This window comes from Ipomoea nil, unplaced genomic scaffold (assembly GCF_001879475.1).
Source record: "Ipomoea nil cultivar Tokyo-kokei standard unplaced genomic scaffold, Asagao_1.1 scaffold0179, whole genome shotgun sequence".
Lineage (NCBI taxonomy): Eukaryota > Viridiplantae > Streptophyta > Magnoliopsida > Solanales > Convolvulaceae > Ipomoea > Ipomoea nil.
The window spans coordinates 259,373-285,593 of NW_017616607.1; the positions used below are offsets into that span (position 1 = coordinate 259,373).

The following is a 26,221-nucleotide window of genomic DNA, read 5'->3' on the forward strand; positions in this document are numbered from 1 at the left end:
AGTTTACAAATATCATGTACTCTTTTCTTCAACTAGGTTTTTCCCACGTGGTTTTCCTAGTGAAGTTTTTAACGAGGCAGGAATGTATTCAAATGTACTATCGGTATACTTCTACTCTTTTCTTGTTTAGGTTTTTTTCCACAGGGTTTTCCTAGCAAGTTTTTAATGAGGCAAGATTATGGTTATATAATGTCCAAGGGGGAGTGTTACAAATGTTTTAATATGGACATGATCATTTATGGTGATAGTTTTGTAACAGTCATCCCATTTCTTCCTTCCTTTATTATTGCATTGTATTATAAAGATGTAAGGATGGATTGAATAAGATAGATATGATGATTTCCCTTGCTTCTATTTTTCTCTCTTCTCTGTATTATCAATTTCATGATAATTTTATTGTCTGCAAAGTTCATTGGTTAGGAGCTAATAGCCAACGAATACAATAAATCACAACAACATGTAAATTTTTACAATTGTTCACTTTTACGAAAAACAACTTTAATATAAAAAAAATAGTAAAGTTATTAGTGTATAAGTATTATTCCTGCATCGCGCAAGTTCAATCTTAATTATTTAACATATTTGGACAATAAATTTTAACAATATTTATCCCCACAATTACTAGTTTAACTCTAAATAAATATAATCATCCATCTTTGGCGGTGAGTTGAAACTTGAAACTTGAAACAGAGTGACAGATCGAGGAAGAGGCATGGCTGTAGGGACTGCCCTTTCCGTTTCCGGTTGCATGTTGTCGTCGCCGTCTCCATTTCCATTCCGGACCACAAGATTGTTTTCTTTCCCGGGGTCAAAAGATCCGGCTGCTTTCGCAAGTGTAACCATCAGGAATTCAGGTGTCTCCGCTGATCCGCAAGAAGATAACTATCCTCACCAACCATCCCTTCAGACTAACGGCAGCTCCGCCAGCAACGCGGCAACACAAACTTATACAAATACGTCTCCTAATTCTAGAAGAAAGTATGGCTGGGAATCTGACCCGGTCTCAGACGACGGGGGAGGTTTGAGCCTGAAGGATTACTTCCAACAGTCGAAACAGATGCTCAGATCAGACGGCGGGCCGCCGCGCTGGTTTTCTCCATTGGAGTGCGCCTCGCGGTCACAGCAGTCTCCGCTCTTGCTCTTTTTACCAGGTTACTGCATTAATTCTCCCCCTCTTCAAACCCTTTAATTTATTGTTACTAAGGAGTGTAATTTCTTGAACCGCCCAGAATATATTAAGTCCATTAATGAATGAAATTAGTTAATATCGCTGGATAGATGATTGGTTTTTACGGCTTATTGTAATGATAAAGAAATGTCATCATCACTCATAGAATTCTGCCAACATCTTCCTTGAAATCATTTGTTAATTTAGTATTTCAAGTTTTCAACTCCAGTTGGATGTGAATAACATTATTCATTGAGCCTAGAAAAAAAGTGTCCAATGACAGGATGACAACTTTGTCTTCTTTCTTTTTAGGTGGAGTTATTACCCAATTTATCCCATGATGAATGGTAAGATGAATCACGTGTGTCTCCTCCCCCTAACTATGTATATGTATATATAAAATAGCAATTAACGGGAAAAAGAGGTCATAAAGTCTGGGATTTTTTTCTTGTTCCATATATTATTGCTTTGAGGTTGTAAAAGGGCGGTTTTTCTTGTTTCTAAGGTAGACAATAACCATTATGCTAAACAAAAATGTATATTTTTGGAAAAAGACCATATAGCTGGTTACATTATTAGTGCTGGCTTTTGATGATACACATTTTCAATGAGGACTTTGATCACTATCTTTCACCAAGTGGTCCCCATATGGAAAGTTAAATTTGATTGTATACTTTTTTGAAATCAATATTGGTAATATTTCAGGCATTGATGGTGTTGGACTTGGACTTTTACCACACCACAAAAAACTGGGAGAGTAAGTTTTTGTTTGTGTTGTTGCTTTTTGTTTTTGTTTTTGTTTTTGTTTTTTGTTTTGTTTTGTTTTGTTTTGTTTTGTTTTTGTTTTTTGTTTTTTTTAAAGAATGGAGAGTAATGTGTTTTTTTATTACTTTGCATCGGGCATCCCCAGTTACTAAATTTTGAACAATTTCACTATAAATACTACAAAAATTTTAATTTAAAAAAAAAAATTGCCTTTGGACTCTGACATGCCTTGTTAACATATTTTATTTTTTTTGATATCTCTTGACATGAAGGATTTTTGATGTTTGGTGCTTGCATATTCCACTTACAGATCGAACCTCATTCACAGGTCTGTCCCCTTTACTCTACCTCTGGCCTCTTGCATATATCTATGTCGGCAATAATTTATGAAAATTTATTTTTGTACATAAATGCCGTGCTTTCTGGCTGTTTTGCATTTTATTGTTGGTGAACTTTCTAATGAGGTAATCATGTAGCTAAATTAAATTTCACACAACCCTCAGAACGAAAATTTGGGAGCCTTGAGGATATTGTTTACCTTTCTATATGGTATGCAATTTCTTATGTTGATGGTTTTGGCACTGCTTGGCAATTTGTATTTGTTTCTTGAAATGATAGGGCCAGGGATTGAATGTGGTATGAGATTAACCTTGTTCATTCCCAACCACATGCTCAGATTTGGTGAAGCTGGTTGAAGAAACTGTTAGGTCAGAGTATTGTAATGCACCGAAAAGACCCATATATCTCATTGGAGAGTCATTTGGCGCATGTATTGCACTAGCTGTTGCTGCTCGTAATCCTGATATTGATCTTGTATTAATTTTGGCCAACCCAGGTAGGAAGTCTGCTTATGATATTCCTTTATGTAAATGGGAGTCCCTAAATAATTAAACCATTTGTGATTCTTATTATGGAATTTCTTCTTGTTAGCTACATGTTTCAGCAGATCTTGGCTGCAAAATTTATTGACTTTAACAGATGTCCTGCCCGAGCTACATCACCCTAGCATGGTTTACATGTTAAGTTTGATCTCAGGTTTGTTGCCTTATTTTCAAAAAAGGGTGGATATTGCATTTGAACATTTTTGGTTTGTTCCAAAAGCTCTACTTCATAAGATTGTTCTCACGTCGATTAATGATAACTTGGTGGTTATGAGTTTTGCTAGAGCTATTTTACATTAGCATAAATATTGTTATTCAGGCTTCTTACAACTGCCTAACTATTGAAATGATTGTTTGCACTTTGCAATTTGATGTATGTTGTTGTCTATTGCTGGTTTATGGGTCTCTTTATCGTCAATAAAATATGGTTTGGCCTTACTATTGCAGCCTATATTTACTTCCCAGTGCAATGATTCAATCAGCATCTTGCTTTTGATATTCATCTAGACTTATAAACTTCATTGCTCTCAGTCTCTTTTAGAACTTTCATACTGGGGAAGTCAGAAATCAAATTTGTCAAGGTTTATTTAGATATGATATGATGCTATCCTAATGAAACAACCACCAATGTGATTAGGTACTCCTTTAAGGATGGTTTTGGCTACATTGGGAAAAGGGTTGCCTCTGCAACAAACAGTTGAAGAGCTATCTCAAAATGCTGTAGCACTTTCGTCCTATGTTTCTGTAAGACTCAAATCTTGAGATAATTGGGTTATTATGTAACTCTTCTCTTTATTTATTGCTCAGATCCCTATTTCTCAAACAAGATCTTGATGCACAACTTAATTTATTTTATCCATGCTTTTGGCATCTTCATGATATAATGCTCATTCTGCTATTCTCACCATCAAATTTTTGTCTTGGTACTTGAGATGATTGAATGGTATTATAATTGGGTGCTTTTGGATTATCACATATTCACATTTTATTTATATCAAGGAAGAAAATGATGGAAAAAGTCACAGGTCCTGGCTGATGTCTTACCTGTAGAAACTCTTATTTGGAGGCTAAAGATGCTTAAATCAGCTGCTGCTTTTGTCAATTCTCGGCTCCATGCAGTTAAAGCCCAAACCTTGATTATTTCCAGGTACTTCTATTCACCCTTCATTGGTTGCAACTTGCAAGTGTTGACAATGGAAATTTTGAAACCTTGGGGCTTGTTTAGTTACAATTTTTTGTTTTTCATTTCCATTTTTAATTTTATAAATTTTCCCAAGTTTTCTGTTTTCATTTCCATTGGCAAACTAGAAAATATGTTCAAATTCAATTTTTTTTTTTCAAATTATAAAATACAAAGTTATTTTAAATCAATTATTTTCTTTGAATAAAAATACGAATACCAGTGGTTGGGTAGATAGATAGTGGTAGAAAAAAGCAATTGATGTAGTAATAAATGTAGTTGTGGTAGTCGGTAGGTAACTCAGCAGTGGTGGGGTATGTAGGTGGGTGGTAGTGGGGAGGAATAAGTCGTTAGTGGTGGGTCAAAAGAAATGATAAGAGTGTAATGGATATAGTGGTAATGGTTGGCGATAGGTAGGCAGATGAAGGTCGGGGTAGATAGATAGGTGAGTTGAAAGATTATAAGTAATGACAACAGCGATTGTAGGTGATTTATGTGTTGTATTTGAAAAAAAAAATGTTTTCTAAATTCTGTTTTCAGTCTGTATTATAAATATGTGTGGTAAGTGACAATGTATCGAGTGATAGGGAATAAGCGGTAGGTAGATGGGGTGAAGATAGAGCAATAGTAGTGGGTAAAGTAAGTAATGGTAGTAATGAAGATAATGGTGGATTGGTGGTGGTAGGTAGATATGGAGGTGGTGATGTGAATGGTATAGGTAGTTGGATTCGAGGATATGTGAGTGGTAGGGCATTTATCAGAAAAATAAGCAAATTACCTATTGAGGTCTACACTTGTACTTTCATGTTATGTAATTTATTGTAAGAAAATTTGTAAGTATTGCTACATCAACTATCAAACAGATTGTTACACTCTTTGTAGTGGAAGGGATGAATTTCTACCCAGTCAAGAAGAAGGTGAAAGACTCTCTCGTGTTCTACCAAATTGTGATATCCGACAACTTAGTGACAGTGGTCATTCCATTTTCTTGGTAAGGAAGTTTATCCTTCTCCATATGGACTATATGTCCCTTCATAATAATATCTTTTCTCCATGAAAGATTGGTTTATATGTATTATTAACATCTAAACTGCCAATCCTCAGCTTAGTTCATTCAGTAGTGTCCTGCTGATCACATTACATCGATACCTGCATGTGATGGATCTGTCCTAGACAAAATTTTCATGGTGTGCATATTGTTTAATTTCTTATTAATATGAAATGTACCAGAAAATAACTTGATTTATTTTCTAATCAGGAAGATGGCAATGATTTGGTCGCTATCATTAAAAAAGCTGGAATTTATAAACGTGGAAAACACCGTGATTGCGTCTCGGATTACCTGCGACCAAAACCCGCAGAATTTCAAAAAACATATGAACCATACAGGTACTGCTGTTGAAGATGCTTGAAACACACTAGTTCTTGGTATGGGGGAACTCTTAGTTCATAAATCCAATTGGCAAAATAAATAAGGCAATAGTTAGATAAACTTGTTATATGGCTATCTTGGTCAAGGGCAACCGGGTTGACTCATATGCTACATATATTTTCTGATTTCTTTAATTTTCATGGTGACAAACTGACAACTATGTAAGTTTTAACTCTGTTGATCCATGGGCTGTAATGTTAGGCATGATTTCAATCGTGATTTCAGTTCTAGGCATCCCTAATAAGGTCTGTTTTAAAACTTAGGTGGACTGAGGTTGCGGTCAATCCTGTGATGTTGTCAACTTTGGGAGATGGGAAGATTGTGCAAGGTCTTGCTGGGATTCCATCAGAAGGACCCGTTTTAGTTGTAGGTTATCACATGTTGCTGGGAATCGAACTAATTCCTTTGGTGTCTCGGTTCTGGCTTGAGAAGGAGATTGTTCTTCGTGGGATAGGTCATCCTTTGATGTTTTCAAGATCGAGAGAAGGATTATTACCCGAATTATCATCATATGATCCATTTAGATTTATGGGCGCTGTTCCTGTATCAGCATCCAACTTCTTTAAACTTCTATCCTCAAACTCCCATGTCCTACTGTATCCAGGTGGAATGCGGGAAGCTCTTCACAGGAAGGTAAAGGAAAATTTTTAAGTATTTTGTTTAACAAGTTTTATACTGATAGTTTGTCTTGCAAGAATGCGTTTAATCAATCATACAATACAGCTGCTTTCTTGGTGCGAGATTAGGAGATATTAGAAATTGGTGTTTTTTCTTGTAACAATTGGGTTGGGTTGCCCAAATATTCAGGGCGAAGAGTACCAGTTATTCTGGCCAGAGCAGTCGGAATTTGTGAGGATGGCAGCCAGATTTGGAGCCAAAATTGTACCTTTTGGTGTGGTAGGAGAAGATGATGTCAGTGAAGTATGTCCTAAACATTTATTTGTGTTTACTGTTTCATATATTATTCTTAAATTGGCAGATGCAAGAATGGTTTTGCAGAGTTAAGTAAATTATTTAATGTTTTGGCGCCCGTGTTTCAATCAGTTGCTCCTTGATTACGATGACCTCATGAAGATCCCTTTTTCCAAAGACGCGATTCAGAAACTAACTGATGAAACGGTGAAGTTAAGGTATGCATGCGACGCTTTGCCTTATTGGTTTCTTCTAGTCTAGTCTAGTAATGGGTTGTGAGTGAGTTTTAGTATTATGAACAAAATATATGGAAGACGGGGAAGTATAAACAGTTTGTTTAGAGTAGGCAAGTAAGTTGAAAGCAATAGAAATGAAGTTAGTGTGTGAATGGCATGGTGCAGGAGTGAGATGGAAGGAGAGGTTGGAAACCAAGATGTGCATTCTCCAATCATTCTTCCAAAACTACCGGGCCGATTTTACTATTATTTTGGGAAGCCGATTGAAACACAAGGTAGATAGATTTGATTATCGTGTTAAGCTAAGCTAAGCTAAGTTGTTAACATGGATAGATGGATGGATGCAGGAAGGAAAGAGGAGCTAAAAAGCAGAGAGAAAGCGCAGGAAGTGTATATGGAGGTGAAATCAGAGGTGAATAAATGCATTGCTTATTTGAAGGAGAAAAGAGAGAAGGATCCATACAGGAGCTTATTAGCTCGCCTGCTTTACCAGGCTACTCACGGCTTTAATTCTCAAGTCCCCACTTTTCAACTCTAGTCTCTACTCACTACTCACTACTCCCCTGCCCTGCTTTTCCTTTTCCTTTTCCAACTTTCTTCTATTATCTAATCTTCTTTGCCTTTCAAATTCACACCCAACAATGGATTATAATATGATCAACAGCTACCTCAAATATAAGGGTGGCTCTCTTGTCACATCGTTTATCGTATCTTTATCCATAAGAAGGGTTGGATTTATATGGAAATATATTAGTTACAGCCCGTTTGGTTTGTGCAATAATATTTTATGAGGAAGATTGAAATTGAAATTCCATGAAAAAAATTTGTCATTAAGATTGCTCTATTGTTTGGTTGTTTAAAAAGAAATTACTGAAAATATTGATTTTATTGTTTGGTTGGGTTTGGAATTGTAAAGAATAATGGGTATAAAAATTAATATACCCTTACACAATAAGGAGGAGGGAAAATGGTCAAACTTTACACAAAAAGTGCAATTAGCTACTTACATTTTAAAAAGTACAATTAAACACTTCAACTTAGTAAATTGGATCTAACATGCTTATTTTATCGGTAACTAACAGGTTAATAGTATATAGGTCATCGTTGATCGTCACTATTTGTCGTTGATTATTGTGGAAAGCTATTGATGATAATAACCGAAGAAAAAATGACGACCATCTTTGAAGAAGGCAACCACTGGTTCCTATCTTCGCTTGAGAAAGCGACCAGTTTGTCTCCCTCTTCAGCAGAGAAGGCGACCGCTGTGGTCGCATTCTCTACCAGAGAGGACGATCATTGGTCGCCTTATCCGGGCAGAGGCGACAACAATACAGTGATCGCCTCTGCTTGGAGATGGCAACCAATGGTTGCCTTTTTCCAGTGATCAAGAAGGCAACCACAGTAGTCACCTGATTCCCTAGTGGTCGAGAAGGAAATCACAGTGGTCGCTTTCTCCAACCGAAGGCGACTACAGTGGTCGTCTTCGTCTGGAGATACGACCACTGGGTTGTCTTCTCCGTGGAGAAGGCGACCACAAAGGTTGCCTTCTCCATGAAGAACGCGACTATAGTGGTCACCTTCTTCCCCAGCGGTCGAGAGTGGTCGCCCTCTTTGGGGGAGAAGGCAACCACAGACGAGAGGCGACCCAGATGTGGTTGTCTTCTGCTCTGATGAAGCCATCGGTTGAATGACGTGTAAGTGATTTGCTATTGTAGGCCAATTTTAGGGTTTCAATGCATAAAATAACCAGTTGAAGTGTTTAATTGTACATTTTAAAAGTTTAAAGAGCTAATTGCACTTTCGTGTAAAATTAGATGACTTATTTGATCCTTTTTCTTAATAATGATGATGAAAAAATTTAACTTTTGATCCCTTGAGTATTGTACATGTATCAAAGAGTAAATACCCAAAATGGTCCCTCGACTATAGCTAAATTCAGAAATTGGTCCTCAACTTTCAATTTCAACCAATTAAGTCCTTAACTTTGCAATTTTAACATAATTTGGTCCTCTGTCTATTTGACCGTTTGTTGACTGCGATTTTTGAGGATATATATGTAATTTCATGGTCCATCGTCGGTTTTTAAGGTTTCGATTGCATTTCCAGACCGCACTGTTACATTTGAATCCACTGCCGAAAGCAATCTATCAAAATTCGGTCGCCTTTCTTCATCCTCCCTTTGGATTCAATGTAGTTGAGTTTGTACCAGAGCGAAGAAGACGACTTGGTTTCCGAACCGGTGCAACGACGTGTTTCCGAACCTCCACGTGCTCCGACGAGAGCTGCAGGTTCTCTAGAGATCGTCGACGTGTTCGAAGGCCTGTTTGAAGTCGGGAATGTAGGGTTTCCATATGGGATTAAGGATTTTCTGGCCGATTAGGGTGAAAAGGAAGAGGAGCTGCTCCAACACCGGGAGAACGAGCGGGCCGATTGTGGTTATGTTGGATCCCCTAGCAGCAAGCGGAGAAGCACTTCCCCCTCCTCGAAACGGCGATGTCACCTCCAAGAGCGTTCTCTAAGCTAAATCAGCTTGTGATCCCTAAGCAGCAAGCGGAGAATTACATATATATCCTCAAAGATCACGGTCAACAAATGGTCAAATAGATGGAGGACCAAATCGTGTCAAAATTGCAAAGTTAAGGATCTAATTGGTTGAAATTAAAAGTCGAGGACCAATTTGTGAATTTAGCTATAGTCGAGGGACCATTTTGGGTATTTACTCTGTATCAAATTTGGTCCTTGATTAATAATATTTTCAAATGAGGTGTCAGATTATGTAATTTGTATCACATTTGATCATTGATTATTAATATTTTCAAATTAGGTGCATGATTGCAATTCATATCACATTTGGTTTTGCATTTTCATGAAAAAAATAATATGTCCTAATTAAAAGAGTATTTTTGGCCTACTATTGTTGAAAAAATTATTTTTCTCATTGAAATTTTGGCAATAGTTGGTCAAAAAATTAGACGGTAAGACCAAATGTGATACAAATTACAAAGTCATGCACTTAACTTGAAAATATTAATAGTTATGGACCAAATGTGATACAAATTTCATAGTCATGCATCTAATTTAAAAATATTAATAGTTAATGATCAAATTTGATACATAGAGGAAATTTCAATTTTGGTCATATGACTATAGGGGTCTTGTCAATTTCAGTCCTTGACTTTTAAAAGTGTCAATTTAGTACCTTAACTATGCAATTTTTGTCAATTTTGGTCACTCCGGCCAAATTTCGCCGAAAAATTTTATTTGTTAAAATAATGAGGGTATTTTGATCATTTCACGTCTCTTTTCTTCTTTCCAGGTGAGTCCATCCCTTCATCTCCCGTTTCCGGTGAATGCAATGAACTAAGATGATGGGGAAAGGAGGCTTGATGATATTAAAGACAGGGTTTAGAGGGAGAAAGAACGCCGGAAACGGGAGAGAAAGAGATGGACTCGCCAGAGAAGAAGAAAAGAGGCGTTAAACGACCAAAATATCTTCATTATTTTAACTATTAAAATTTTCTGGTGAAATTTGGCCGGCAATTTGGCCGGAGTGACTAAAATTGACAAAAATTGCATAGTTAAAGTACTAAATTGACACTTTTGAAAGTCAGGGATTGAAATTAACAAGACCCCTATAGTCATATGACCAAAATTAAAATTTCCTCTTGATACATATATTATAGTCAAGGGACGAAAAGTGAAATTTTTTCAAAATAAAATGCTAATGTTTGGCAAAGAAAAATTTTCCGAGGAATTCTTCATTTGAAAAATAAATTTCATGAACTAAACAAGAGAAAATAATTTTCTTCAAATTTTAAGAAATTCATTTTCTTGGAAAATATTTTCCATCTAATCAAACATGCTCAAGAAATGGTCGCCTACGATGCATCATGGCAGATTGAACGCCGAGGCTGTTACATGAGGAAAACCTGATGCGGGGTGGATCAAGTTGAATGTAGATGGGAGCTGTAAGGGAGCTACTAAGAGGGTAGGTTGTGGAGGAGTACTCCGCAATAGCAGGGGCCAATGGCTCAGAGGGTTCTCCCATAACATTGGATCGTGTTCGGCGGAGGAAACGGAAGCGTAGGTGGTGCTGGAAGGGCTTCACATGGCAACGAATTATGGTGCCCGGCGGTTAATCGTCGAAAGTGACTCCATCGATACGATACGAGAACTGAACTCGGCCATTTAGAGCTCGGGAGAAGACGAAATGTCCTTCGAGCCTGTGTGCAAGAGAGTAGACGCTTTGAGGCGGTGGATTTCAGGCACATAGTCAGAGAACAAAATAGAGTCGCAGACAAGCTAGCTACATTGGCCTTCAATCATGCGTTAGGCAACCAGAGTTATGTGTCTCCACCACCTCCTATCCAGCTGCTGCTTTGGGAGGACAAAAATGGGGCAAGAGTTTAGCGTGGAAGTTTGGATAGTTACAATACTGGGAGCTCTCACTAGCTTTCCCCGAGCTTAATCCCTCCTTATGTTCCAAAAAAAAAAAAAAAAAAAAAAAAAAAAAACACGCTCGAGTTAATTTGATACCTTTTTGGGCAAAGGTTAATTGGTCGCATTACATTAGTTTTTAATCTCTTACCCGTTCTGTTCTTCTCTTCCGCCATATTCCACCCCGAATCCACCGAAATCTCTAATTAAAACTTTTCTATAGATGTAGTCGATAGGAGGAATAAATGAAGAGTTAATTTCACCAAAGGTCCTTTGTCTTTGGTTGCAATTTCAAATTTAGTCCTAGACTATCGTTTTTTGCCATTTAACATCCTAGACTATTATTTTTTGGGCACTTTTAGTCCTTCTCGTGACTTTTCCTATTTTTAGTAAGGGAATTATTGTCTTTACATATTTTTATTTGAGTAAATACCCAAAATGGTCCCTCGACTATAGCTAAATTCACAAATTGGTCCTCAACTTTCAATTTCAACCAATTAAGTCCTTAACTTTGCAATTTTGACACGATTTGGTCCTATCTATTTGACCGTTTGTTGACCGTGATCGACGATCTCCAGAAGAACCTTCAGCTCTCGTCGGAGCACGTGGAGGCCTCCAGGATGACGTTGCACCGGTTCAGAAACACGTCGTCTTCTTCGCTCTGGTACGAACACAACTACATTGAATCCAAAGAGAGGATGAAGAAAGGCGACCGGATTTGGTAGATCGCTTTCGGCAGTGGATTCGAATGTAACAGTGCGGTCTGAAAATGCAACCGGAACCTTAAAAAACCGACGATGGACCATGAAATTACATATATATCCTCAAAAATCACAGTCAACAAACGGTCAAATAGACAGAGGACCAAATTGTGTTAAAATTACAAAGTTAAGGACTTAATTGGTTGAAATTGAAAGTCGAGGACCAAATTGTGAATTTAGCTATAGTCGAGGGACCATTTTGGGTATTTACTCTTTTTATTTTGTTTTTTTCCAATTTCAATCGGCTTAATTGGTTTAGAACTTTAGATAACGTCTGATTTTTAATAACCATATTTTTCAACCGGTTTTTAGTAAAGTCCTATACCAATTAAACGGGTTGAAACTAGAAAAATTACAAAAGAAAAATATGAAGAGACAAAAATGCCCTTACTAAAAATAGAAAAAGTTATGAGAATGACTAAAAGTGTCCCAAAAATAATAGTCTGGGATGTAAAATGACAAAAACAATAGTTTGAGACTAAATTTGGAACTGCCACCAAAGACAAGGGACCTCTGGTGGAATTAACTCAATAAATAACATTAAAGAACACAATTGCAACCGAGAGAAATTTGAAATTTTAATAAGGAGTTAATATCCAAAATGGTCCCTTGACTATAGCAAAATTTATAAATTGGTCCTCGACTATCAAGTTTAGCAAATTAAGTCCTCAACTATTCATTCATTGCTTAATAAGGTCCTCAACTATTCAATTCTTACTCAATAAAGTCATCAACTATTCAATTCTTACTCAATAAGGTCCTCAACGAAGGATTGATTTGTGAATTATTGAGTAAAAATTGAATAGTTGAGGACTTAATTGGAAAAATTGATAGTTGAAGATTAGTTTGTGAATTATGATATAGTCGAGAGACCATTTTGAGTATTTACTCTTTAATAAGTGACTGAACGCTTTTCTTACGGTTCTCATTTAGATAGCGTTGTCAAAAGATTAGGTGTGCACGGGTCGTGTAGATGAATGAAATGGTGTAAAACGGGGAGTGAGAACCACCCCGAGTGTCGTACGCAAGGAGTGATAAATTGGAAGTGTTGAGAGAATGTTATGGTAAGGTTATTTGAGCTTAAGGTCCATGGTCAAGAGGTTGCATTAACAAATTGAGGTAGACAGAAAGACAAAGTAAGAAAGAACTAGTAAAAGTAAATCGAAAGAAAGAAAAGAGAATGGATTAGAATCGCGTGTGCTAATTGTATTGTGAGATTAGCTACTCCAAAGGTTGGGTGGTGACTGTGTGTTGTGACATTAGTCAAGAGAAATGACTTGCTAGTGCGTAGCCAATTCGGTCCACGCCTGTGACACTAGTCAAGAGAAATGACTTGCTGTTTGATTCCGATGTCAAGTGAGATCATTGCTCTTTCTCTGCTGTATACTGTGGATCCACGCCTGTTGATGCTCCGCATGCTTCTGATGCTGATACTGCTGTTGAGGATACCCCATATGCTCGAGATGTGCAGCTGCGACTGAAGGCTCTTGTGTCTGGAGACTGTGAGTAATATTATCTCAAATCAGCTCAATGCGGCTCGCACTGAACTTGCAACTGTTTTACTTCGAATGAGTTTGTCTGAGTCTGCTGCTGGTGACAATGTGAAGACTAACAGTGAAGGTCCCTCTGTTGCTTAATGTGTCCTTTGTCTATCTTTGGCAAAAAGGGGGAGTGCTATAACTCAGGGGGAGTTTTTGTGATTGTGATGGTGTTTTGTGGTTGGTTGAAGTACCTTCTGGCCCTGTCTGGGCGTGTTTTTGTGAAGAATTGGTCTGCTCTATGTTTTTATCCAGCACGGCTTGTGTGCTAATGGCTTTATGGGTTGTAAATCAAACAATATTTCCTTTACTAACTGTTGCCAGTATTGTTTGTTTTTATTATGCACTTCTCTATCTTTAGCTAAGATGTTTTATCCTTAGTTGAGTTGTTTTGCCAAATAATAGCCAAAGGGGGAGTTTGTTAGTGTTTTATTTTTGTAAGAAAAACCCCAACATATAATTGGCAGTATTATTATGGCAAATTAAGATAGGGTTTATCTTGGTGTCTGTTTGTCCTTAAAGAAGACTGACTGATCAGTACAATCAACAAACACACTGCTAGATCAAGCCACTGAAGATCTGATAAAGGAAAGTTTTTTAAAAAGCTGGGACGCGGTTATGAGATAACAGTTTTGGAAAGAATATCAGCAAATCAGCGTGAAAGGTATGGACCGAATGTTAAAGATTTCTTTCTTCACAAAAAGTCCTACCATGCATCTACAATCAGAGACATATTTGGAGAGTGTCCAAATCAAAGAAGTATATATATCCTTATTCGTTCAAGAATTAGGGTTGCATTGATTGAAGCCGCAACACTCTATACTAAAAAAAATACACATCTCTGGTTGTCATGCCTCTTCTCAAGACAATAAGTTCTTGGTGATTATGAAGAAGAACTTGAGAAGTATCAACGTTGCTTAAACGATAGGACGCGAAGATCACTCAATTGTGGGAACAGCGTGGGACTGCGTCAGTGAAGCCGACTACATCAGAGTTAGCTCTCCAATTGAAGGGATTTCATTGGACTTCTGCATGCGTGGCTCTCCGACTTCAACAATCCACTAAACCTTTGTAGACTGGGTACTGACCTTGTGTGGGGCACTTGGGTGAGATTATTTTTTCTCTACCTTTGTACATTGGATTCTGACTTAGTGGATTGGACGCTTCGGTGATCGTCCTCCAGATGTAGATGCACACTGTATCGAACTGGGTAAACAAACATATCTGTTGATTTACTTTCTGCCTTAGTCTTCCGCTTTTCAATTTATCTGCTATATTATCTGGATGACTGATCAATTGAGTATCTGAGTCAGTCAATCCAGTATTTTGTTTGCTAGAAACTAAATCAATATCCATATACTGAGAATATGCAAAATTACATCTCAAATTTCAGCTTTAAGAGCCTTTAGCCATTGTAGAACTTCTTCTCTTTCTTCCTTGATTTCCATATGTTTTCTTAACACCTGTTTCTCTGAATCTTTTAATTCATTCAGCCTTTTTTCAAAGTATTTGATTAAAGTTTGCTGATCTGTTGGATCATCTGCTGGGACTGAAGCCTTGAGATCATTCTGGTGTGTTCCCTTTTTCAGTTTCATAGTTGTGTTTAATGTCTTGACTTGTACTCTTGACCCATGTGATTTTAGCCCTTGTTTGGTTAGTATAGAATAGATCAGATTTGGAAAGATTAGGAAAGCTTTTGTCACACCGTTTTCTACAAAGTTTGTAATCTGAGTGTGAATAATGGCTCCAAGGTTGATTTTGATTACTTTCCCTATTTTGTATAACTGTTCTGCTAGGCTCCACTTGACTGTTGTTTCATGTAGAGATGGCATCCAATTTACAAGGGCAATTTTTTGTAGTATGGCATACTTGCTTGTTAGTGATGCAACCTTGATTTTATTTTTATCAAAACTTACATTTGCAGCTGTAAGTTCTTGGGCAACCTGCTCACTTCCTAAATCAATACCTTGTTCTTCACTAGTTGTTCCTAGGTATTCATTGATGATTTCTGGATTGAACTCATAGAACTTTCCTCTTAGATAAGCCTTTCCATACATAGGATTGCTGGGAGTAGTGTTGTCTTTTGTGAGGTTGCAATAAAATTCTTTGACTGCTTGTTCCTCATAGGGTTCAATGTTGGTGACTGATCTCAAAAGATGGTTTTTGGTTATAAACTCAGATATTTGTTCATGATTTTCCAATCTGTCCAGTATAAGCAGCTTTTGGTTAGTGACCTTTTTCTCCATGTATTCATCCCATTCTTTGGAATTTTCTTTAGCCAAAAATTTTGGACTATAGGGCTTTGGCAGTTTTGACAGGTCAGCCTCATTAACAGCTTTCTGTTTTCCCTTTTCTTTAGCACTCAACTTCTTTCTTTTCTTTGGTTGAGTTTCAATCCTTTCACAATCAGAATCTTCACTTCTTTCTTCGGGAACCCAATTTTGTTCTTCTTCAGTATTTTTTCCTTTTTGATTCTTGGATTTTCTCTGCCTTGGTGGGGGAATATTAGGATTTTTTCGAGGGAGTCTAGCAGAGATTTGAAAATCACTGGGTTTCTTAAACCTAGGATCTGCCCCTTCGTAGGGATCAGATCTTCTTCTTCTTCTTCTCTGTTCCTTGTCGGACAGAGGAGGTGGAGATGAGGGTTCAACAGCCCCTGTTACAGGGTGTTCTTCCTTTTCTTGAGATCAATCAACATTAATTGGGTTTTGGACAACATTATCCCCAAATACAGCCGCAATGGGCAGACAAATTGAAAAATCCCCATTTAGTTCAACTGTTAGGTTTAGATTACCTGGGGTAGGATTTTGGTGTTCTTGAACTTCTTCGAACGGTACTTGAGAGATGGGGACCGGGTCCATGATGATTGTGGAGTGGCTTTCTTCTTCGATGCACACAGGGTTTGAGAGTACTCCGGTACCGGCGTACTGCGGTGATGTCCCTCTCCGAGGTATCTTCCCTTTCCTCTGATTTCTTGTTCTCACAATTTTTGTTTGTTTGTGGGGAATGGAAGGTGTTTTACGGGTGAGAGGTCTTAGGTAGATGATGACCACGATTTAATCTTGATTTTTGGGTTTTTAGAATTGAACCGGGTTATGGGCTTCTATTGGGCTTTTTCTTTTGATTTTTACTTTGTAGAATCAGCCCATGCTTCAATTTTTTTTTTTCACAAATTGCTCAACCCTATTTCGGTCCTTAATTTTGCAAATCTGTTCCCGTCAAGTGCTTTTGTTAAAATATCAGCCAGTTGATTTTCTATGTTGATATGTGTGAGATTGATGATTTCATCTTCTACTAGCTCTCTTATAAAATGATGCCTGATATCAATATGTTTTGTTCTTGAGTGCTGTACTGGGTTTTTTGAAATATCTATCGCACTCTTGTTATCGCAATGAATTGTCATAGTTGATTGATGTATTCCATAATCTTCTAGCATCTGTTTCATCCAAATTAGTTGTGTGCAACAATTTCCAGCTGCAATGTATTCGGCGTCTGCTGTTGATAAGGATATAGAGCTCTGTTTTTTTGCTTATCCAAGATACTAGATTTGTTCCTAGGAAAAAACATCCTCCAGAGGTGCTTTTCCTGTCATCTATGTTTCCTGCCCAATCAGCATCACAATAAGATGACAAGTGATGATTGATATCAAAAGAATACCATATTTCTAAGTCGGTAGTTCCTTTGACATATTTAATGATCCTCTTTACTGCTTTTAGATGTTGCTCAGTAGGATTGGCTTGATATCTAGCGCATATTCCTACTCCAAAGCTTAGATCTGGCCTATTTGCTGTTAAATACAATAGGCCTCCTATCATGCTTTGATATAGAGTTTGCTCAACCTTTTTACCCTCTAAATCTTTTGAAATTCTTTCGGTTGTTGGAACAGGTGTTCTGAAAACTTTGCTTTCTTCTAGTTCGAATCTCTTAACAAGGTTCTTTGCATATTTGCTTTGTGATACAAAAATCCCATTATCTTGTTGTTTGATTTGCAGACCTAGGAAGTAATTTAGTTCACCAACCATACTCATCTCAAATTCACTTTCCATGTTAGTGATAAATTGATTTTTGTGGCATTCAAGTGTCGATCCAAAGACTATGTCATCGACATAGATTTGGGCAATGACAATGTCTTGACCACAGTGTTTAACAAATAGGGTTTTGTCACCACTTCCTCTTTTGTAGCCCTTTTTGACTAGGAATTCAGTGAGTCATTCATACCAAGCTCGTGGTGCTTGTTTTAGCCCATATAGAGCTTTGTTGAGTTTAAACACGTTTTGGGACCGAAAATTTCCCCAACTTGCATCTTATTTTTGTAATTTGTAAGAGTGATTTGGTGATTCTCCTAGAAAGAAAGAGGAAATGACGTTTCTTTTGATAAGTCATTTGGAAATTGGCATTATGTTTTGACCTTATAAATGCCATTTCTTGAATTGATATATTATAAATCAATCTAGGCTTTAAGCATTTTAAGCTTAAATGATAGTATTTGTCCTTATAGATATTTTGGTTCCATTAATTAAATGTACTTTGTATATTTTCATCTCGTCATTAATTTACTATACTCTCGCTTTGTCATAGTGACTGTTAAATTATGATATGAGAAAAGAAGTAGTAGCAAATCAAGGTAAAAATATTTATATATTGTGATTGATGACTTCTGTACGAAATCAACATACATGAATGTTGGTTTTTTGGCTTTTGGGATGCCGGTCGGTGGGCCAACACTACCGTAAAAGTACTATAACGAAGGGTTTTATGTGAATAAAAGATTGAAGTGATAGAGAGAATAATGTGGTATTATTTCTCTAGAGTTTCGATCGCTAGAGTGCCAGAATTGCTGCCCCATTACATGGTGATCCCAGGGGAATATTTACACTAGAGTACAAGATTCCTAAAAGGAAAGTAGGGCTGACGTAGAGCCAATTCTATATGGGAAGTAGGGCTGACGTAGAGCCAATTCGGATATGGAATCCGGCCTACTTCATACCACAACTGTCTAAGCTAACAAAGGAAGCTACTTAAAATAAATAAGGAAATCTCCGTGAACTCTGCCTGTAACTGCCTCTAGATGCGCACCCAGCCGGGAACGCCCTTGCTGCCAAGGGGACGCTTTAAGGGGCCACGACACTCGGGCGTGGACACCCCGACCACGGAGTCTGGTCGCCCGACTAAGTTCTTGAGTGGTACCCGGTCAGGGACACGCCGCCCGCGAAGCTTGGTCGCCCATCCGAGACCCGCAGGGCCTTCAGACGGGGACACACTGACTACCGAGGTTGGTCGCCCAACCGCGTCTCATATATGATCCTAGTCGGGGACACGCCGATCTATGCCTGAGTAGGCACCTGTCTTCCTGGGTGACCGGTTGCTTGAAGATGGCTGGCTGCGATCTCCAGGCGCTTTACATGACGTACTGAGATCATAGGTGTTGCCCATCTGCTAAGTGTTAGGCCGTGCTTGAGTCTGGCTGCCTTGCTTTGCACCCTCGATCGGCTGTCTGATTTGGGGTATCTATCAGTGAAGTCATCATACTTGGGACAAATAAAAACGTATATATTCTTCATGATATAAAATACCCGTATCCACATGAACTCCAGAAGAGTGATAAAATATTTGTCCAGAAGATTTACTCCAGTGACAAGTTAGCAAATGTATACCTACAAAATATCCATAAGATTGATATGTGTAGGTTAAGAAAATTATTGTTTTCAGGGGGAGCAACAAAATATAAAATATAAGTAATTTTATTGGTCTAGATGATCATGAGAAATATGATAAATTCTAATGAAAATCCTGAAGATTGTACTATATCCCCTCTACACTCTATTGAAACAATGACTTTACTTTAGCTATATGGAATTTGAAGATTATTATCTTCAGGGGAGATGAGGAGTACATTTACTCGAATCAATCCTAAAGATTGGACTTAAAATCCGGAAGATTGAGTTTTAAAGACTATCAGTTATACTCTTTTGCAACATGTGAATGCATACATATACCATGTACTCTTTTCCTTACTAGATTTTTTTCCCATTGGGTTTTTCTAGTGTGATTTTTAACGAGGCATGAGTATGATATAGTAATGCCAATGGAAAAAGTTGCAAATAAATACTTAAATAGACGAACCCCGAAATCCTGAAGATTATACCTTGAAGGCTATGATTGTACTCTTTTTCCCTTAACTAAGTTTTTCCCACAAGATTTTCTTAAGTTAAGGTTTTTAATGAGGCAACTAGTACAATATATATTTTACAAATATCATGTACTGTTTTTTTTTTTTCAACTACGTTTTTCCTACGTGATTTTCCTAGTGAAGTTTTTAACAAGGCATGAATGTATTTAAATATACTACACATATACTTTCAACTCTTTTCTTGTCTAGGTTTTTCCCACAAGGTTTTCCTAACAAGTTTTTAATGAGGCAAGATTATGGTTATATAATGTCCAAGGGGGAGTGTTATAAATTATTTTAATATGGATATTATTGTTGGGAAAATAGTCGCAACGTCAACGCGCGATCTGGAAGCCTTTTAACAAGCACGGGCACTATGGGAGTATGGTTGAAAGGAAATATGTGTCGTGTTATAATAACACTACCTTAAAAGCGTTATTTGCCCGGTAACGGTGCAATTAGAACCCTGGCACGCTTTCGACAGGCTACACAAACCTACTACGGATAGCTTGCACTAGCAATCACGTAGGCGAACCTCACTATTACTCAGACTTTTAGTAGGCAGACCCAAAATTATATATATATATATATATATATATATATATATATATATATATATATATATATATATATATTATATAATATGTATTAGTCTGAGAAGGAATGAAGAAGAAGATATATCTTTTAGTGTGTTTTTGGACAAAAAGGCTTGTTTCCTTATATAGTATAACAATATAAGGACTTCAAATGCCAGCCTCTCATTCCATCGATACATTAACGCAAAAGAGGGAAGTGGAGACAAATCCACTCCTTGCATTTATGTAATTAACGGATATGTCCAAGTTGACAATCCTAAAACTATGCTTCCACTTTGACTGTATTTCCAACAATCTCCCACACATTCAAAGTAGAAGGTTAGAAAGTCTGAGCAATACAAGTGAGTTGATCTTAATGTCAGTGTTTGAGAACTTGAACTGACACGTAGTGACACTGAGTAATTTTCTTCCCGAGAGTGATATGAATCTTGAACACACCGGTTAGATTAATTTTGAACTCTAATGCACACACCAACTCAAAAAGCAGGTTCTACGAAAGTCAAACTCTTTGACTTCTTATGAATACTTAGTATTCAAGTATGTTATGTCTATCTCAATATAGACTTCTACCTGTCAAAGTCTATCTCAACATAGACTTTTAACTCTGACAAGTCTTACCGCATTGTAGATTTTCGTGTCTTGTCAAGTCCATCTCAATATAGACTTTTAACTCTATCAAGTCTATCTTAGTATAGACCACCATTAAAGGCTTATAGAGTAGTTAAAGACATAAATCAGTTGTAAGTCCTTTCTTTCTATCATATACATTGTTATTTGCAATGCAAACGACAATTTGTGAATCAGAATATATATGTAGTAAAGGTGTTGTACACCCCCACAACTGCACGGTTATCAACATATTTCTTAGCCACTCAGCTTCATGGGAAACCCCCCATTATGTTTCATAAGAGGCGGTTAACCCTTTTCCACTCAAGTCAGGGATCTCTTTAGGTCTACCTCAAAATAGACCACCCCAATTGAGTATAAGTCACCAAGAACACTTTTGCACTCAAGTCATTATGCGGTGAATTCATTAGGTTTGTCTCAACAAAATCACCATTCTCAAAGAGTTATGAATTCATTAAGAGGTGTAGCTCAACCTTACAAGTACTCACATTGTAGAATGGTCGTGATTGACCAATTTGTGTACTACTCTGCGACTCTTTTCATGGCTTCGTTTGACCACAAAAGTGGGATCCACCACGAATTCATCACCTCATGGGCTTTAAGCCGTTCCATCAACAATACAACGACTAACCTCATAATTAGTCCTCTTTATTAAGGTAAGTTGATCATCTTGATCAAACGTACGTACACTTTGACGAGTACTTCGTTTACTCGTAAATAATCCCTTGAGATTTTCATGCTTAACATGAAACATTCTCTTTCATCATTATTCCCAATTCCATAGAGAAACTTTTGGTGAAAATATAAGGATTTAATCACCCCCACAATACAACACTTACAAATATTTTTCTCAAAGGTATTTGATCTTCTTACCCAGATTGATCTTTGGTGCTCTAATATTAGCCCCTTTGTAGACTGAGTTTTGCTAATTTCCTCTGTGGAGCATTATAGTAGCTCTGCACTTTACCTGATACATACTCAATAGTTGAATATATTTCAACAAACTTGGTTATCTCAACTCATCATAATTACCCTTTAACTAGGAATTATAGGTATTTCAATATGACTCAACCAAGAATTTATATAATATATATACAAATGATCATTGTTAGTAAGCCATAGAAATAATGTTGTCCACATGCTACATCAAGTTGAACAACATAATCACAAATTTCACATCATATTCTTATAAGAAATTAATCTCATACACCAGGAATATGTTCGAGCTCATATTTATTGGGAAATATCTCTCAACAATGAGACTTCAGAGTTTCCACTTACACAATTTTTCCTTCACTTGAGGAGATTAAAACTCATATAAAGCATTCATAGGATGTAGATCAATATTACTATTGCAGTACTTCAACAATTTCTATTACAAGGCTTTGATTGTTTAACAACGTATGAAAGTCAACCTCATTTCAGGTGGAGATCAAGTGGCGCTCTAACTAGCCTGCATGTTCAACACCCTACTTCTTAAGCACTCCCAGGTCGAGTGGTGAAACCGAAGTTTACTTAAAAACCATCTTCCTAGACAGAGTGTTCAAGAATGATGACGTTTCCATGTTCGTATTAAATTGAAATTGAAGCCTTTGATATATGCTATTATTTTATTTTAGTAAAATATTTGAGCAATATCTATGCACAAATCATTTCAATCAATGCCATTAGTATTAAACATACTAAAGAAATAAGTACTACTAAGTAATCAAAATCTAGATAACTCAACTAGAATTCAGTCTTAAGACAATCATACTTCATGCAAACCCTTAGAACTAGAGCAGAGATAGTTACTCAAAAATAACTACTTATTTAAAGAGACTCAATACTCATCTTGCTCTGTCAGATTGACTTTTGTTGGTTTTGCGCTTGTGATGGTAGCACTGGTGTGCTTGGTGTCCTTGCTTTCCGCACGCAAAACACCTTCCTTTGAACTTCTTGACTTTTCTACTCCTTTTGTTGTAGACGGTTCTGACACTTTGATTTTCAGTTTCATTGGCACCGTACTTTTCTGACAGTGATTCCCAAATGACTTTTGCCGAGTCTTGTTTGACATAGATGTCGAACAAATCGTCATTCATTTGTGACAGAAGGTATCCTCTGGCTGCCGCATTGTCATTTCTAAACTGCATCAGAGTTGCACCCGGTTCTTAACCCGAAATGTAATCTATTTTAGGACGGTTTTCTCTCGATTCTTCACCCGGAGTGTAATCATGTTCATGGTTGCTTTTGTAGCACCAAAAGGGGAGAACATTGTTGGAGTAGGTTCATGTGCAACTGAATATAACACGTAAACCAACTTTAATTGTTCAAAGAAGATATGCATTCTTTAAGCCCACCTACTGTAATTTTTTCCATCGAGCACAGTGATCGTTGATAGATCGGGTAAGACATAAGGTGCTATAACGCTAAAGTTGACTGTTGCACAATAACGCTTTTAACTGTTGGGAAAATAGTCGCAACGTCAATGCGCGATCTGGAAGCATTTTAAGAAGCACGGGCACTATGGGAGTATGGTTGAAAGGAAATATGTGTCGTGTTATAATAACACTACCATAAAAGCGTTATTTGCCCTGTAACGATGCAGTTAGAACCCTGGCACGCTTTCGACAGGCTACACAGACCTACTACGGATAGCTTGTACTAGCAATAACGTAGGCGAACCTCACTATTGCTCAGACTTTTAGTAGGCAGACCCGAAATTATATATATATATATATATATATATATATATATATATATATATATATATATATATATATATATATAATATGTATTAGTCTGAGAGGAATGAAGAAGAAGATATATCTTTTAGTGTGTTTTTGGACAAAAAGGCTTGTTTCCTTATATAGTATAACAATATAAGGACTTCAAATGCCAGCCTCTCGCTCCATCCATACATTAACGCAAAAGTGGGAAGTGGAGACAAATCCACTCCTTGCATTTACGTAATTAACAGATATGTCCAAGTTGACAATCCTAAAACCATGCTTCCACTTTGACTGTATTTCCAACAATTTATTACTGACATTAATGGTGATAGTTTGTAACGGTCATCTTATTTATTTCTTTCCTTTAGTATTGTATTATATATATGTAAGGATTGATTGAATAAAGAGGACCTGATAATTTCCTCTCTCTACTTCTTTTGTTCTCTGTATTATCATGTTTATTCTATTTTCCAACGGGCATCAAACTTTTAAGAATTCAATTATTATTTTGTCCTGTTGAGTCAAAGTATTTTGTCAAAGTTATGAGCAAAAAGAATTCCAGTTCTATAAAGGAATACCAGTTCTAAGATGAATAGTTATTGGAGAATACTAGTTCTAAGGGAATTTATTGTTGACGATTTTCTAGTTCTACTTTGATTAGGAATAGCTTTGTTATTCACGAATCTGTTAGGAGTAACTACTATAAATAGGGGTTGTCCTTTACTGCAGAACTCACGCATTCAACATTAATCTTGTGAGGTCCGAGAGTCATTGAGAAGAGTTACTAAATTCCCCTAGAAAGTAGTACATGTGTTTAGGTTTCAATAGTTTGGTAGAAAAGATCATTCTATTATATAATCTCACGTTCCAAACAGTGTACTTTAAATATTGAGCTTTTAGTGGATTTAGGCAAATTCTCAAATTGAGAAGTGCCTCGCAGATTATGGTTGTTTGCCCAAACTGCGTTACAGATTGTTTGTGTTACAACTTCAGTTTCGACATCACTATGTGCTGCGTTTTACAAATTTCAATTGGTATCAGAGCCAAACTGCTTAAGTTATTAGCAGGATCCTAATGGAGTTTCCCAGAGAAGGACTGTCAAACACCAGGCCCCCTGCTCTAGTTGGTACAAATTTCTCCTACTGAAAAGCTAGGATGAAAATATACATATTAGCACAAGGAGAAGGAGGCTGGGAAGCCATTGAGAAAGAATGGAAGAATCCAGTTGATGATAAAGGTAATCAAAAATCTAAAACAGAATGGAACGAAAAAAAAACGAAGGGAATACAATTACAATTCAAAAGCCATGAATGCAATCTATGGAGCCGTGAGTGAAGAAACTTTCAAACTAATCGCCACCACTGGTATAAAAAAGATTGCATGGAATATACTATGTGATCATCATGAAGCAAATACTTCTGATAAGCAATCCAAGCTGCAAATGATACAAACACAGTTTGAGAATTTTAAAATGGAAGAAGAGGAGGATATCTCACAGTTTAGTGCAAGAGTTTTAGGGATTGCTGGAGATGCGTTTAACCTAGGCGAACCTATTCCTGAACCTAGGCTCGTCAAAAAGGTTCTTCGATCTCTACCTAAAAGATTCATGATGAAAGTTACAGCTATTCAAGAAAACAAAGATGTAAACACTTGCAAACTTAGTGATTTAATGGGAAATCTTCAAACCTATGAGTTTGAGATGCTACAAAACAAGAAGGGTAACGACAAAGGAATAGCATTCCAATCAAAACAAAAAGAGAGTCCAGAAATTGATACCGAAACCATAGAGCAATCAATTGATCTCTTAACAAAGAACTTCAACAGAGTTCTCAATAAATTCAACAGATTTAGAAACAAAAATGCTTCAATCATTCAAGGGAACTTCCCAACTGGACAAAATCAATCTACTTCAAAAGGAAGAGAGACTCCAAAACCTGAAGGAGTTCAGTGCTATGAGTGCAAAGGGTTTGGGCACATTCAGTCCGAGTGTTCAACATACTTAAAAAGAAAGAACTGAACCTATGTAACAACCCTAAGCGATGACACAGACAGTGAAGAAGACACCAATACTAATTTCGTAGCATTCACCGCAAGTCATGAGAATGACAATAGAAACAAAGAGGATATACATGAACTACTAGAATCATACAATCAGCTGCATTCGAAATGGGAAAAACTCATCCAAGTAAATTTAGGTCTCATGCAAGAAAATCAGTTCTTGAAGAATGAAAAGGAGAGAGAAAAACTTGTTCTCAATGAAACACAAGAAAAATTGACAAAATCCCAAGAAAGAGAAGCCAAGTTGATTCAAGAAATCAAGGATTTAGTCGAAAGACCAAAATCGTCAAACCCAGCTTTTGGAGAAAGTTACGTGCTTGAAGTTCCAAAGGTGTCACAACATCACTTCCAACATCAAAGAAGAATCAGATGCTACTACTGTCACAGACTCGGGCACATCAAAGCATATTGTTTTAAAATACAACATGATCTCCAATATAGACAAAACAACAAAAGCTGGGCTGGACAGGCTCGAAATCAGAATAAGAAAATCTGGGTAAGAAAAGATCAAACACAAGCTGTTGCATATACCACAAGAACTAGCAACAAGCAAAACATTTGGTACTTTGGCAGCGAATGTTCAAGGCATATGTGTAACACCCCACTTTTCTTAAATTTAAATCACAAATACTTAACTTCCAAAAGAATACTAAACAAGATCGAAATACGATTAATAGCTTAAATGCCCACAGGTGTCACTGCCACAATCACCACACACGATGATTGCACAGGCTAGCAAAAACTTTTAAC

At 37.0% G+C, this 26,221-nt stretch overlaps 1 protein-coding gene across 4 annotated transcripts; it reads left to right on the forward strand.

Moving 5' to 3' along the window:
• Positions 1-646: 646 nt before the first annotated feature.
• On the forward strand, positions 647-7,408 carry LOC109178692 (acyltransferase-like protein At3g26840, chloroplastic). 4 transcript variants are annotated; one of them, XM_019328239.1, is made up of 15 exons: positions 647-1,151; positions 1,874-1,925; positions 2,206-2,261; positions 2,610-2,768; positions 2,864-2,968; positions 3,452-3,558; positions 3,840-3,961; positions 4,877-4,985; positions 5,253-5,383; positions 5,690-6,059; positions 6,234-6,347; positions 6,471-6,556; positions 6,740-6,849; positions 6,922-7,121; positions 7,163-7,408. In XM_019328239.1, the coding sequence occupies exons 1-14, from the start codon at positions 713-715 to the stop codon at positions 7,110-7,112; spliced, it is 2,151 nt and encodes a 716-aa protein (XP_019183784.1). In that variant the 5' UTR covers positions 647-712; the 3' UTR covers positions 7,113-7,121; positions 7,163-7,408. The 4 variants fall into 4 exon arrangements, with proteins under 4 accessions (XP_019183784.1, XP_019183778.1, XP_019183791.1 ...); XM_019328233.1 differs by having other exon boundaries at positions 648-1,151; positions 6,922-7,408; XM_019328246.1 differs by lacking the exon at positions 2,864-2,968 and having other exon boundaries at positions 648-1,151; positions 6,922-7,408.
• The last annotated feature ends 18,813 nt before the right edge of the window (positions 7,409-26,221 follow it).